Below are 15,395 nucleotides of genomic sequence, written 5' to 3' on the forward strand. Positions count from 1 at the left end.
AACTCCAATACCTACTAGTTTTTATTGCAGCCACACCATTTGAAAACTGGCAAATTTTATATTTATAAACCTTTGTCTCTTTAATTCAGTAATGTGAAATAACTAAAATATCCCCACTCCAGAATTCTGTGCCAGTTAATTCAGCAGACTGAACATGGCTTTCAGGGCTTTAGTTGCAGAAAGTAATGGCAAGGCATCTACACTGACCTCATGCAAACAAGATAGCATCAATAATCAATACATCAAGCAAGACAACAAAAGATCAGGAAATGCAAAAGCTTTGTACTGTCATGTCACGCAGTAGAAAATACATTTGGAAAATTTATAAGTTTAATAGAAGTCAGTCTATAGATGGCTGATCACCTCAAGTTATTTGAACACTGAATGCTCTGAAACATCACAATAATCCAAAGGTTTATCTAATTTTACATTCGTTTTCAGAATGTGAGTGCTAACAAAGTCTATATTTGCTGTCATTAAGTTGGTAGTAAGCCATCACCTTCAATCACTGTAGTGTTGTTCCATAGCAATATAGCATATATAGACCCGGAATGAATTGCTATATATTTCCATTACAAGAATAGTGTGGGACATACAGGTTTTTCCCCAATCAGAAGCCCTGGATGAACAATGAAATCCAGAATATGCTGAGAGCCAGATCAGAGGCAAACAAGTCTGAAGATCAAGAATGCTACAACAGACGTAGGTATGATCTCTGGAAAGCCACCTCTCATGTGAAGTGGAAATTCCAGACTAGACTGAAATCAAATAGGGATGCTTGAAAGTTGTGGCAGGGTTTGAATGCCATAACCTCCAACAAAGTTAAATCTTGAGACGTAGGGCAGAGCTTCTCTTACCAAATGAGCTCAATGTCTTCAACCAGAACAGGGAGGAACCATCTTGTACCCCCAAGTCTCCTGATGATCCTTTGGTCTCAGTATCTAAAGATGACATGCAGGCTGCTCTCAAGAGAATAAATCCAAGGAAAGCAGCTGGGCCATACGGAGTACCAGGCTGAATACTGAAAAACTGTGTTGACGAACTGGCAGTGTGTGGTACCCATCTGTTTTAAGTAGACTTCAATCGTGCTGGTGCTCAAGAAGAACATGGTAATCTGTCTAAACGACTATCGCCCAGTAACACTTATATTCACAGCGATTAAGTGTTTTGAGAGGCTGGTGTTGAAGCACATCAGTTCCTGTCTGAGTGGCGATTTGGATTAACTCAAATTCATCTACTGAAGCAGCTGGTCTATATCACAGGCCATCTCATTGGCTCTTCACACAACTCTGGAACATCTGGACAGTGAAGATACGTACATCAGGATGCTCCGTATCGATTACAGCTCAGCACTTAACACCACCATCCCCTCAAAACTGATCAGTAAACTCCAAGACCTGGGCTTCAATACTCCTTTGTGCAATAGGATACAGAATTTCCTCAGTTTAGAATTGCAAAAACATCTCCACAATCTTCATCAGCACAGGAATACCACAGGGATGTGTACTTAGACCTGCTCTACTCATTTTACACCTATGAATGTGCAGCGAAGTACAGCTCCAACAGCATATACAAGTTTGTGGATGATACCACTGCTGTGGGCTGTATCAAAGGGAGCGATGAATCAGCATGAATCAGGGAGGAAAAATGAAAACTTGGCTGAGTGGTGTAATAATAATAACCACTTACTCAATGTCAATAAGATTAAGGAATTGATTGTAGAGTACAGGAGAGGGAAACCAGAGGTCCATGAGCCAATAATCATCAGAGGATCAGCGGTAGAGAGGGCCAGTAACTTTAATTCCTGGGTGTCACCATCTCAGAGGATCTGTCCTGGACCCATCATATAAATATTATTGTAAAGAAAGCATTACTGCGCCTCTACTTCCTGAGAAGTCTGCGGAGATTTGGCACGTAATCAAAAACTTTGGTAAACTATAGATGTGTGGTGGAAAGTATGTTGACTGGCTACGTTATGGCTTGATATGGGACCACCAATGCCCTTGAGTAGAAAATCCTACAGAAGGTAGTGGATTCGGCCCAGAACATCACGGGTAAAACCTTCCCAACCACTTAACACATCAACATGAAATGTTGCCGTAGAAAAATAGCATCCATCATCAAAGATCTGCACCACCCACTCTATTCTTGCTACTGCTATCAGGTAGAAGATATAAGTGCCTCCAGGACTAACACTACCAGGTTTAAGAACAGTTACTACCTCTCAATCATCAGGCTCTTCAACAAAAAAGGGGTATAACTACACTTTTAAGAGCTCTCATCCTGTTATTTCATACTCATTATTTATTGCTATTTATTTCCATCTGCATTTGCAGTTTGTTTGCTGTTAACAGGTTACGATATTTATAGTTTACAGTAACTGTTCTATACATTTGCTAAATATGCCCGCAGAAAAAGAATCTCAGGGTTGTATGTAGTGACAGAGATATACTCTGATAATTAATTTTACTTTGAAGTGTTTGCATGTGCTTGGTGTCCTTTCCTTTTAAATAAACTGCACACTGATTACTAATGCAGCTGTAGTCCTATAATTCAGTGCTTGGCAATGCATTAATTTGTCAGGATGAATTAGTTTATGCAATTTATATGAAACATCCCAATTATAAACCTGGTTTAAATTGGTGGCATGTATGCAAGAGATTCAACAGAATTTGCACTGAAGGGTTAGATTAATTTTTTGTATAACAAACTAAAAATACTGCAATAACTCAGGTCAGGTAGCATCTTCCGAAAGAAAATAAAACATTTCAAGTTCAAGACTATTTTCAGTTCCAGTTCTGCTAAAGAATCTTGATCTTGAACTGCTAATTCTCTTGCTCTTTCCAGACATAGTCTGATCTATGAAATAATTCCAACTTTTTCTGTTTCCTTATTTCACATTTTTAACATCTGCAATTCTTCTGATTTTCATCAATATTTTGTACGCAACTTACCTTCAAAGTCAGTGCGAATGAACAATGGGCGAAAAGTCAAGGATCCACAGTGTTGCTAAAGCTTTAATGACTCTTTCCAATTTCTAATATTTTTGCAGTTATTTGTCATAACCTTGAGAAATGTACATTTCTGTTTTGTCCTATCCACACATGGTATAAACTTAACTTTCCCCACAATTGAAATCCACTTCAAAATTGTATTAAAACAAAACTTTCCATTTCTCTTCCACAAAAGCTTCTTGTATATCCAGTACTTTCAGTTCAGTTCCTAGATTATTCTCTGTAAAGGCACTGCTAATAGCTTGTAACAAGGAACAGTCATTAAAACCCTTTAGCAGGAATGTCACTATATCCTGAGATCCATGGGATCACATGTAAGCATGTTGCTTTGATGCACCAGTTCCTACAAATGCAAGAGCAAGGATGTTCTTTTGCATTTGTACAGGGCCCTGGTGAGACCACACCTGGAATATTGTGTACAGTTTTGGTCTCCAGGTTTAAGGAAGGACATTCTGGCAATTGAGGAAGTGCAGCGTAGATTCACTAGGTTGATTTCTGGGATGGCAGGGCTGTCTTACGCAGAGAGATTGGAGAGATTGGGCTTGTACACGCTGGAATTGAGGAGATTGAGAGGGGATCTGATTGAAACGTTTAAGATAATTAAAGGATTTGATAGGATTGAGGCAGGAAATATGTTCCAGATGTTGGGAGAGTCCAGTACCAGAGGGCATGGATTGAGAATAAGAGGTCAGTTATTTAAAACAGAGTTGAGGAAGAGCTTCTTCTCCCAGAGAGTTGTGGAGGTGTGGAATGCACTCCCTCTGAAGACGGTGGAGGCCAATTCTCTGGATGCTTTCAAGAAGGAGCTGGATAGATATCTGATGGATAGGGGAATCAAGGGATATGGGGACAAGGCAGGGACTGGGTATTGATAGTGAATGATCAGCCATGATCTCAGAATGGTGGTGCAGACTCGAGGGGCCGAATGGTCTACTTCTGCACCTATTGTCTATTGTCTAAATGGAGCAAATGCACAAGAAACTCTGGAACACAAATAAGATTCAGATGCCAACTAAACAACATTATATGTTGTCCACTGCATGGGAAGCAGAAGAGAGTGCAGATGCTGGAATTTCAAGCAACAATCTGCTGAAAAAGCTCAGAGGGTTGAGTGGCATCTGAGGAAGGAAAAGAATTGCCAGTGTTTGGAAGGGTTTAACCAGAAATTTCAACAATTCCTTCCTCCCTTCAGATGCTGCTTGACTGCTGAGTTCCTCCAGTAGATTGTTCTTTATATTTTGCTGTCTGTTTCAATTTTCATTAAGACCATAAGAAAAAGGAGCAGAAATAGGCCATTTCAATCATGACTGATCCTTTTTCATTCCCTCCTCCTCAACCCCAGTTCTTGGCCTTCTCCCCGTAACCTTTGATGCCTTGTCCAATCAAGAACCTATCAATCTCTGCCTTATATATACCCAACGGCCTGGCCTCCAAAGCTGCATGTGGCAACAAGCTCTACAAATTCACCATCCTCTGGCTAAAGAAATTTCTCAGCATCTCTGTTTTGAAAGGGCACTCCTCTATCCTAAGGTTGTCCCCTCTTGTCCTAGACCGGGGGTCGGCAACCCGCGGCTCCGGAGCCACATGTGGCTCTTTTACGTCTGTGCTGCGGCTCCCTGTTGCTTTGGGAAATAATTGGTTGTGGCGACCCTTTTCCTGGCACATCCGAACCGACTCACAATTAGATAGCCTACGGGGGTTTGCGAGCACAGAGCTTTGGAGCCTCTGCGCCATGGGGGGGGGGGGGGGCAGGTTGAGGGAGGCTTAAAAGTGAGGCTGAAGATTTCGAATAAAGTTTTTTCCTTCGACTGCAATTACCGACTCCGTGTCGTAATTTTAGCGCTGCGTGTAGCACACCGCTACATGGTCAGTATTTAATTAAAATGTATTTTATGTTAGTTTGTTAGTTTTTGAAATGTAAATCTAAATTTGAAGATTATGGTGATCTTGTACAATCTAAATAAGACGTTGTGGCGACCCATTTTCTGACACATCCGAACCGGCTCACAATTAGCCAGCGTTCAGGCTAAGGGAGATAGCCTACGGGGGTTTGTGAGTACGTGTCTTTTGGAGCATCCGCGCCCATGGGGGGGCGGGTTGAGGGAGGCTTAAAAGCAAGGCTGTTTAGTTCGAATAAAGCTATCTTTGACTGCAGTTTACTGACTGCGTGTAGCAACTGCTACAATGTGTTTTTATCGCTGGCTGTCCAGAGGGGAGGTGCTGAAACGCTTTGTCGCGTGTCTGGAAGAAGTGAAAACTTTCCTGGGCAGCAAAGGGCTCACCTTTCCTGAGCTGGAACAGCCAGAGTGGCTGGAAAAGCTACACTTCATGGTAGACATGACAGCGCACCTGAACACGCTGAACACAGCTCTTCAACGGGGTAAGGACGTACAGCCCTGCACATGTTGGAGGATGTTTTGGCATTCGAGCGCAAGTTGACGTTGCTTGCCAGAGATTTACAGAAAGGCACTTTGTCTCACTTCCCCAATTTGAGAGAGTTCAAACAAGGTCACGACATGATAAATTCGGAGTATTTACATTCTGCAATCATCGCAATGCAAACATCGTTTGGGAAACGCTTCTGTGAGTTCAGAGAGGAAAAAAACACATTATCCTTCCCGGTCACTCCCCTAAGCATCGATCCATCCCTACTGAATACGACTGCATTGTCAGGTGTGAGTCAACCTGAACAAGTATGATAAATATTTTAATTGCCTATTATTTTACGTATATTCATATGTTTTCATTGTTCAGTGAAATAGTCCTTTTATTTTTCAGGTTGACAGCTGGCTGACGTTATTTTTGGTTTGCTGCTGGCGGCAAATTTAAGTTTGGCGTTTTTCATAAATACAAGAAGGACTCAAATAGACGTTGAGTATTTTACTTAAAAGTAACCTTCAACCCAACGTCTCTTTTTCGGAGTTCAAAATGTTTTTGTTGCATGCAGAAATGTAATTTCGTTTTCTCTGCAGGAGTTCATCAATTTCATAAATGCAACACATTATAGTTTGTTTATACATAGCATAAAGGCAAAACAAAACGTTGTATGCAGTGTTATTTCATTTTAAATGTCAAACGGGTTTTGCGGCTCCCAGTGTTTACTTTTCTGTGGGAAACGGGTCCAAGTGGCTCTTTCAGCGGTAAAGGTTGCTGACCCCTGTCCTAGACTCTCCCACCGTGGGAAATATCCTTTCCACATCTACTCCGTCTAGGCCTTTCAACATTTGAAAGTATTCAATGAGACACCCCCCCCCCACCCCCACAACTCCTTCATCCTTCTAAATTCCAGCGAGTACAGACACGGGGCCATCAAACGTTCCTCATATGATAACCCTTTCATTCCTGGAATCATCCTTGTGAACCTCCACTGGACCTTCTTCAATACCAGTACATCTCTTCTAAGATGAGGAGCCCAAAACTGTACACAAGTACTCAAGATGAGACCTCACCAATGCATTATTAAGGCTCAGCATTACATCTCTGCTCTTGTATTCTACACTTCTTGAAAAGTATGCCAATACTGCATTTGCCTTCCTCACCACCGACTCAACCTGCAAGTTAAACTTTAGGGTGATCTGCACAAGGACTCTCAGTCCCTTTGCATATCAGGTTTTTGGATTTTCTCCCCGTTTAGATAATAGTCTGCACATTTATTTCTACTACCAAAGTGCACGACCAAGCATTTTCCAACATTATATTTCATTTGCCACTTTCTTGCCCATTCTCCTAATCTGTCTAAGTCCTTCTGCATCCTACCTGTTTCCTCAATGTTACCTGCCCCTCCACTAATCTTCAAATCATTTGCAAACTTGGCAACAAAACCATCTATTTCATCACCTATATACAGCATAAAATCCTTTCATAGACAGCATAAAAAAGAAATGGTCCCAACACTGACCCCTGTGCAACATCACCAGTTACTGGCAGCCAACCAGACAAGGATCCTTTTATTCCCACTCACTGCCTCCTTCCAAATCAGCCAATGCTCTAACCATGTAGTAACTTTCCAGTAAGACCACAGGCTCTTAACTTGGTAAGCAGCCTCATGTGGCACCTTGTCAAAGGCCTTCTAAAAGTCCGAATATACAACATCCACTGCATCCCCCTTATCTATCCTACTTTTAATCTCCTCAAAGAATTCCAACAGGTTCGTCACACAGGATTTTCCCTTAAAGAAACCATGCTGACTTTGCTCTATCTTGTTCCGTGTCACCAAATACTCCATTGCCTCATCATTAACAATTGACTAACATCTTTCCAGCCACTGAGGTATGGCTAACTGGTCTATAATTTCCTTTCTGCTGCCTTCCCCCCTTTCTTAAAGAGTGGAGCGACATTTGCAATTTTCCAGTCCTCTGGCACCATGTCACAGACCAATGATTTTTGAAAGACCATTGCTAATGCCGCCACAACTGCACCAATTCTCTTCCTTCACATCTGGCACACTGCTGGTGTCTGATACAAAATACTCATTTAGTTCACCTGCCATCCTCTTGTCCCCCATTATTATTTCTCCTGCTTCATTTTCTAGTGGTCCTATATCCACTCTCATCTCTTCTTTAACATATTTGAAAATGCTTTTACTATCCACTTTGATATTATTTGCTAGCTTGCTTTCGTATTTCATCCTAATGATTTTTATAGTTGCTCTCTGTAGGTTTTTAAAAACTTCCCAATTCTCTATCTTCCCACTATTTTTGCTTTGTTGTATGCCCTCTCTTTTGTTTTTACATTAGCTCTGACTTCCCTTTGTCAGCCGCGGTTGTACTATCTTGTCACTTGAGTATTTCTTCACTTTTGGAATATACATGTCCTGCACCTTCCTCATTTTTCCCAGAAATGTATCCCATTGCTGCTCTGCTGACACCCCTGCCAGCAGCTCCTTCCAATTTACTTTGGCCAAGCCCTCTCTCATACCACTGTAATTTCCCTTACTCTATGGAAATACTACTATGTCAGACTTTATTTTCTCCCTATCAAATTTCAAATTGAATTCAATCATATTGTGATCACTGCCTCCTAAGGGCTCTCTTACCTTAAGCTCCCTAATCGCCTCCAGTTCATAACATCCAATCCAGTATAGCTGATCCCCTAATAGGCTCAATGACAAACTGCCCTAAAATGCCATCTTTTAGGCATTCAACAAACTCACTTGCTTGAGTTCCATTACCAATCTTTATTTTCCCAATTGACCTGCATGTTAAAATCTGCCATGACTACCATAACATTGCCCTTTTGACATGCCTATTCTATTTCCATGTAACCATGAACCATGTAAATTATGGTTCACCTCCCAGCCACTGTTGGGAGGTCTGTATATAACTGCCATCAGGGTCCTTTTACCCTTGCAGTTTCTCAACTCAACCCACAAGGATTCAACATCTTCCGATCCTATGTCACATTTTTCTACTGACTTGATCCCATTCTTCACCAGTAGAGCCACACCCTCCCCCTCAGCTGTGTAACCTTGGACATTTAGTTCCCAACTACAACCGTCCTTCAGCCACGATTCAGTGATGGCCACAATATCATACCTGGCAATCTGTAATAGTGCAACAAGATCATCCACCTTATTTCTTATACTCCACACATTGAGATACAACATCTTGGACACTGTATTTGCTACCCTTTTTGATTTGGCATCCCTAATGTACTGATACTCACCCTGTTGGCTGTGACTATGTCCCATCACCTGCCTGCCCTTCCTGACAGTCTAACTGCAACCTATCTTTACTTTTTTACCATCCGTCCTATCCTGAGTCCCATCACTCCGGTTCCCAACCCCCTGCCAAATTAGTTTAAACCCACCCCAACAGCTCTGACAAACTTGCCGCAAGTTGCACCTGAACCCCCTCAGGTTCAGGTGCAACCCATCACTTTTCAACAGGTCATACCTCCCTCAGAAAAGATCCTAATGATCCAAGAACCTGAAGCCCTGTCTTCTGCACCAGCTTCTCAGCTACGCACTTATCTGCCAAATCATCCTGTTTTTATCCTCACTGGTGTGTGGCACAGGCAGCAATCCAAAAATTACTAACCCAGAGGTCCTGCTTCTCAGCTTTCTACCTAGCTCTCTAAAATCTCTTTTCAGGACCTCTTTGCTTTTCGTTCCTATGTCTTTGGTACCAATATGTACCAAGACACCTGGGCTGCTCTCCCTCCCTATCTAAGATCTTGTGGACGTGACCTGAGACATCCCTGACACCTACTCCAGATTGACATTCAGCTTCCCATTACCAGCTTTTCCACCTTGCACCTTCTTATCTCTTCCCTTTGTTCTTTCTCCACAGCTTTTCTGTAACTTTATCCAATTCTGAAGAAAGATGTTTAAACAGAAACATTAAATGTTTTTTATTGCATGGCTGCTGCCCAACTTACCAAGTATTTCTATGCATTGTTGGCTAGTTTGCTTCAAACGGTGTAGAACGGTGTAGAGTTAGGTAAGGGAGAAACACAAAGAGATCTAGGAGTCCTTGTTCATCAGTCACTGAAGGTGAATGAGCAAGTGCAGCAGGCAGTGAAGAAGACTAATGGAATCTTGGCCTTTATTACAAAGGGAATTGAGTACAAGAGCAAGGAAATCTTTTTGCATTTGTGTACAGTTTTGGTCTCCAGGGTTAAGGAAGGACATCCTGGCTATAGAGGAAGTGCCGCGTAGATTCTCAAGGTTAATTCCTGGGATGTTCGGACTGTCTTACGCAGAGAGGTTAGAGAGACTGGGCTTGTACACGCTGGAATTAAGGAGATTGAGAGGGGATTTGATTGCAACATATAAGATTATTAAGGGATTGGACAAGATAGAGGCAGGAAATATGTTCCAGATGCTGGGAGTCCAGTACCAGAGGGCATGGTTTGAGAATAAGGGGTAGGTCATTTAGGGCAGAGTTAAGGAAAAACTTCTTCTCCCAGAGAGTTGTGGGGGTCTGGACTGCACTGCCTCGGAAGGCAGTGGAGGCCAATTCTCTGGACGCTTTCAAGGAGGAGCTAGATAGGTATCTTATGGATAGGGGAATCAAGGGATATGGGGACAAGGCAGGAACCGGGTATTGATAGTAGATGATCAGCCATGATCTCAGAATGGCTCGAAGGGCCGAATGGTCTACTTCTGCACCTATTGTCTATAACATGTGGAGAATGGGCAAAGTAGCAGCAGATGGAATACAGTGTGCGGAAGTATATGGTTATGCACTTTGGTAAAATAAATAAAAGGATAGATCATCTAAATGGAAAGAAAATTCTAATATCTGAGGCGCAAAGGGATTTGGGAGTCATTGCGCAGGATTCCCTGAATGTTAATTTGCAGGTTGAGTTTGCGGTGAGGAAGGCAAATGCAATCTTCGCAATCATTTTGAGAGGACTAGAATACAAAAGTAAGATGTTATGTTGAGGCTTTACAAGGCACTGGTGAGGATTCTTGGAATGTTGTGAGCAGGGTTTGACTTAAACTGGAGAGAGGTCAAAGGAGGTTCATGAAAATGCTTCCAGGATTGAATGGCTCGTCATATGAAGTACATTTGATGGCTCTAGGTATGAATTCACTGGAATTCAGAATAATGAGGGGTGACCTATTTGAAATCTGTTGAATGGTGAAAGGCCTTGATAGAGTGAGTGGAGAGGATTTTTCTATGGTGGGAAAGACTAGGACCAGTGGACACAGCCTCAAAATAGAGGGACTTGCTTTTAAAATGGAGACAAGGAAGAATTTCTTTAGCCAAAGAGTAGTGAATCTATGGCATTTGTTGCCACAGGCGGCTGTGGATGGCAAGTCTTTAGATACATTTAAGACAGCAGAAGATTGGGGTTGGTTGAGAAGAAAAATGGATCAGCCATGATAAAATAGTGGAGCAGATCTGATGGGCCAAATGGCCCAAGTCTCCTTCTATATCTTATGGTCTCACGTGGTTTAATTCGCCATGATCAAAGAAGTGAGATTTTAAAATCAGAATTCATGCGTCAATAATTTGGTCACCATTTAATTCCCAGCTCCAAGTGCCCTCAACTAGTTCAGCAAGCCACCTTTTTGAAGCAGTTTTCTCTGGAGTTACTGAGTTAAGGAAGAACTTCCGAAATTTGGACCTAACGATGAAGAGACAACAGTAAAACTGTCCAAGCTAAAAAAAGTATGCCACTTTCAGAGAACCTACAGGTTCATCTTTCTAGATACTGCAGTTTGGGAAGTGATCAGAGTAACCTCAGTAAGTAACTACGAAATATTCTGTAAGTAATCACTCTGCAGTCCTAGTGCCAGTGATAGAATAAATGCAACATTTTATACGAGCTTCTTCATCCTTGAAAAGTTGAATTGAGAATATTTAATTACCATTGACTTATGCCTTATAGATAGTGGAAAGGCTTCAGGCTATCAGAAAGTAAGTCATTCATCCCCTGGAAAGCTATGATATGTAGGTGGCTACTCAAATTGAGCTACTGGTCAGTAAAGTTGATGGAAACAATGCCACTGCATTTCATAGATGGGTGCATCAGCACTCTCTTGCTGGAGAAGATTATCACCTGACAATTTTTACTATGCTTGTTATTTGCACTTGTCTGCCCTTACCCACCTGTTTCAGAGAATAACAAAATGCTGGTGGTACTTGATAAGTTGACCTGTTGAATGTTGCCGGCACTTTTCATTTCACATTTCCAGCATCTGTACTTTACGATTTTCAATTCTTGGCGGAATGTAGCTTTGGAATCAGAATCAGGTTTAATATCAATGCCATATGCTGTGAAATTTATCACATGGTCTTGCTCCATGGATTATATATTGTGAATTATTATTGTGAAAGGAAATGGAATATTGTGTAGTTGTCAGTGAACATCTCCATTTCTGTCCTTATGATGGCAGGAAGGTCATTGATCAATCAGTGGGAGATAGTCAAATCTATGATATTGCCCTGAGGAGCTGCTACAGTGCTATCTTGGGGCAGGGATAATTTGATCTCTAACATTCAAAACTATTTGTCTTTATGCAATTGCTGGAATTATGGACAGTGAAGAAAACTCTCAGAGGATAAAGCAGGATATAGACCAGTTGAAGATATGGGTAGAGAAATGGCAGAGTGAGTTTAAACTAGGCAAATATGAGTGTTGCATTCTAGGAGGACAAGTGTAAAATTAAAGTATGGAGTTAGTGGCTTGGACCCTCAGAGAGGGATCTTGATCCACAGCTCCCTGAAAGAGGCAAAACAAGCTGATGGAGCAGTAAAGAAAAGATATGCCAGGCTTGCCCTCATTGGTCAGTGAGTTGTCTGGAAGTCTTGTTACAGCTAACACACACACAGCATGTACATTGGGTCCACGTACATAACGAGTGTTTATATTACCTCCACTTGGCAGTGACTGGAAAAAGTAAGCTACTGAAATCAGCAATGAATAAAACAGTAACAAATCTGTTGCTGGATGTTACAATCATGAGTAGACTTACATGTCAGAAATTATGTAAAGCACGCAATTCCCTCTGTAGCTACTTACTACCAGACCATCCACTGTTTGATCATACTGCCCTTGCTCCACATTTGGAAGTGTTGAATTCTGCTGCCTTACCGTATTCCTCCCTCTGCGACGACCATAGTTCCTCCTCACAAGGTTCTTATAATTCTCATTTTTCTTAGTCAAGTAATAGTAGAGAACACAATCTGCAACACACTGTGGAAACAAGACATGGTTCATTAGAACAATGCTCTCCTTACAATAAAATATATATTTATTGCTTCATTTGATCTGAAATCCCAATGCAGTCAAAATAAAGCATGGACCATTAACATTAAGCAGAAAAGAAATAAAACAAAACTGTTACTTTTTGGAAGATGATGTCAAAAAAGCTTTGGGGAGCTGTTGCAGAGCATTTTATAGAGAAAGAATGTTCTAAGTGATGGAGTGAATACAAATGAAACATGCTTCTTGCACTTCTGGGAAATTATTACCCAAGTAACTGACTGCACTCTGCATTGTTAGATGGTGGAAAAGTTTGGGAAGAAAAGCAGTGTGTTACTGCAGAATACCCTGACCAGTTCCTTCCCAAATCAAGGATTTCACTGACATGGCATTCAACTGTGCTTGTCCCACCTCAGAGATCTGCCTCTCAGAATATATCTTTTATCCATCAGTTACACAGTGAAAGGTTTTCCAACATCTACACTTGCAGCAATCTGCCAATAGTAAACACCTCTTCCTCCCTACTACTTCATGATACTAAAGGAACTATTTCATCGAATCAGATACAGTATAGTTACTTAATACAGAATGGAACAGGCCTTTCAGCCCACTGCAAACATCAGGGACCCATTTTAGTTTGTCCCCCATGGTGGGCTGAAGGGACAGTTCTTGTGCTGTCTGAGTAACTGCATTATGGCCATCTGGTTTTTCCCACACCCACTCTTTCTGAATTCACAAACCATTCCCCAAAAATAAGTTGAGATACAGAATAAAATTCGCTCTAATGGCACAGAAGTTTTTCAACTTGCATTTTCTTGATCCATGTGGCTTCATATTACCATAAAATCATGACAAGGCCCATTCTGTTAAAATGCCAACCCACCTGCCCACTGTTCTATGTCGTAAGGTTGTTCAGGGAGTAAATGAAAACTGTTGGTTTTTCATATCACTTAGACCAAAAACAAAAAATAAGAGATATTGTGTTTTTCTTGCTGATGTCATTTGTTAGAACTTTGTGCGTAAACAATATACAAACACCAAGGAAAACTCAGTAAGTCAGGGATCATATTTCTTGCTGGGCACTAATGGGTCCAGAAGTGGAGCAATTCTACTCTGCTCTAGATTACCCATTCTCACAAATCTCGTTTTTCCTCCCCCAGCGTTCTGGAATGGAATTTTGGGCCCAATATAACAAATATATAACGGAGAACATTTTACATCAAAGGTACTCAGAGAGTTTGCTCACCACAGTAAGTCAAAATGTACTTCAGGCAAATTAGTTGAAGCCAAAGTAAATTAACTAGCAATTTTCAGGTTCTTTTCCAAAAACAAATGTGTAGAAAAGCTACTAACCTTTCGTTCAAGGTAAGATGCTATCAAACCAAAGTTTTTAGGGTGTTGAACAAATCTGTTGAAAGCAAAAGTTTCTTATCAACAACTTCAATAGTCAATTGAAGAACAAAAGATAAATAAAAAGTGATTTTCCTTGTGAGCCAGTATTGAAAAGAAAGAGGAGTTAGGTAATTCCTTAATTTCAAAATCTGTCCCTAAGAATCCTGCGCCCATGGTGAGCAAACTAATGGAGAGGATTCTCAGGGACAGAATTTATGAGCATTTTGGGAAGAGTGGCTGTATGAGGGGCAGAAATCACAAGCCTGGTTGAATTTTTTTGAGGAAGTGACAAAACAAATTGATGAAGGTAGAACAGTGGATGTTGCATATATGGATTTCAGTAAGGCGGTTGAAAAGGTTGCCATGGTAGGTTCATTCAGAAAGTCAAGAGGCACAAAATCCAGGGAAACTTGGCTGTGTAGATTCAGAATTAGCTTGCCCATGGAAGACAGAGGGTGGTAGTAGATGGAATGCATTCTGCCTAGAGGTCATGACTAATAGTGTTCCGCGGGGATCTGTTCTGGGACTCTCGCTTTGTGATTTTTATAAATTACTTGGAAGAGGAAGCAGTTTTGTAAATTTGCAGATGACACTGAGGTTGGTGGGGTCGTGGGTAGTGTCACAACCAGCTGTAGGATGCAGAGTTGGGCTGAGAAGTGGCAATCCAAAAACTGAACTTTGTAAAATTGAACTTGAAGGCAGAGCACAGGGTTAATGGCAGGATTCCTAGCTTTGAAGGATCAGGGGGATCTTGGGGTCCAAGTCCATAGATCCCTCAAAGTTGCCACTCCAGTTGGATTGGTTAACTAATAGAAAGCAGAGAGCTGAGCTACGTGGGTGTTTCTCTGGTTGGCAATCAGCGGTGAACAGTGTGCCACAGAGGCTGGTGCTGGGCCTGAGAGGCTGGTGCTGGGCCTGCAACTGTTCACAATATACATTAACAATCTGGAAGAGAGGATCAAGTATAGTGTATCTAAGTTTGCTGATGATACTAAATTGAGTGGAAAAGCAAATTGTGCAGAAGATACTGAGTCTGCAGAGAGATATAGATAGGTTAAGTGAGTGGGCAAAGGTCTGGCAGATGGTGTACAATGTTGTTAAATGCGAGGTCATCCACCTTGGAAGGAAAAATGAAAGAGCAGGTTATTATTCAAATGGTAAAAAAATTGGAGCATGCTACTGTGCAGGGGGACTTGGGAATGCTTGTATATGAATCACAAAAATGTGGTTTGCAGGTGCAGCAGGATATCAAGAAGACAAATGGAACGCTGGCCTTCATTGCTAGAGGATTGTATTTAAGAGCAGGGAGGTTATGCTGCAACTGTACAGGGT

The 15,395-nt window shown here is 41.4% G+C and overlaps 1 protein-coding gene across 17 annotated transcripts in view; it reads right to left on the reverse strand.

Moving 5' to 3' along the window:
• ncor1 (nuclear receptor corepressor 1) overlaps nt 1-15,395 on the reverse strand; it is a 270,800-nt gene that overhangs the window by 132,246 nt on the left and 123,159 nt on the right. For all 17 annotated transcript variants that reach the window (XM_059973760.1, XM_059973765.1, XM_059973762.1 and 14 more), the window contains exons 13-14: nt 14,025-14,079; nt 12,561-12,662 (exon numbers count right to left, since the gene is read on the reverse strand). In XM_059973760.1, the coding sequence (XP_059829743.1) occupies nt 12,561-12,662; nt 14,025-14,079 (157 nt within the window). The remainder of the gene's footprint in view (nt 1-12,560; nt 12,663-14,024; nt 14,080-15,395) is intronic.

The sequence above is a fragment of the Hypanus sabinus genome, chromosome 6 (assembly GCF_030144855.1).
Source record: "Hypanus sabinus isolate sHypSab1 chromosome 6, sHypSab1.hap1, whole genome shotgun sequence".
Classification (NCBI taxonomy): domain Eukaryota; kingdom Metazoa; phylum Chordata; class Chondrichthyes; order Myliobatiformes; family Dasyatidae; genus Hypanus; species Hypanus sabinus.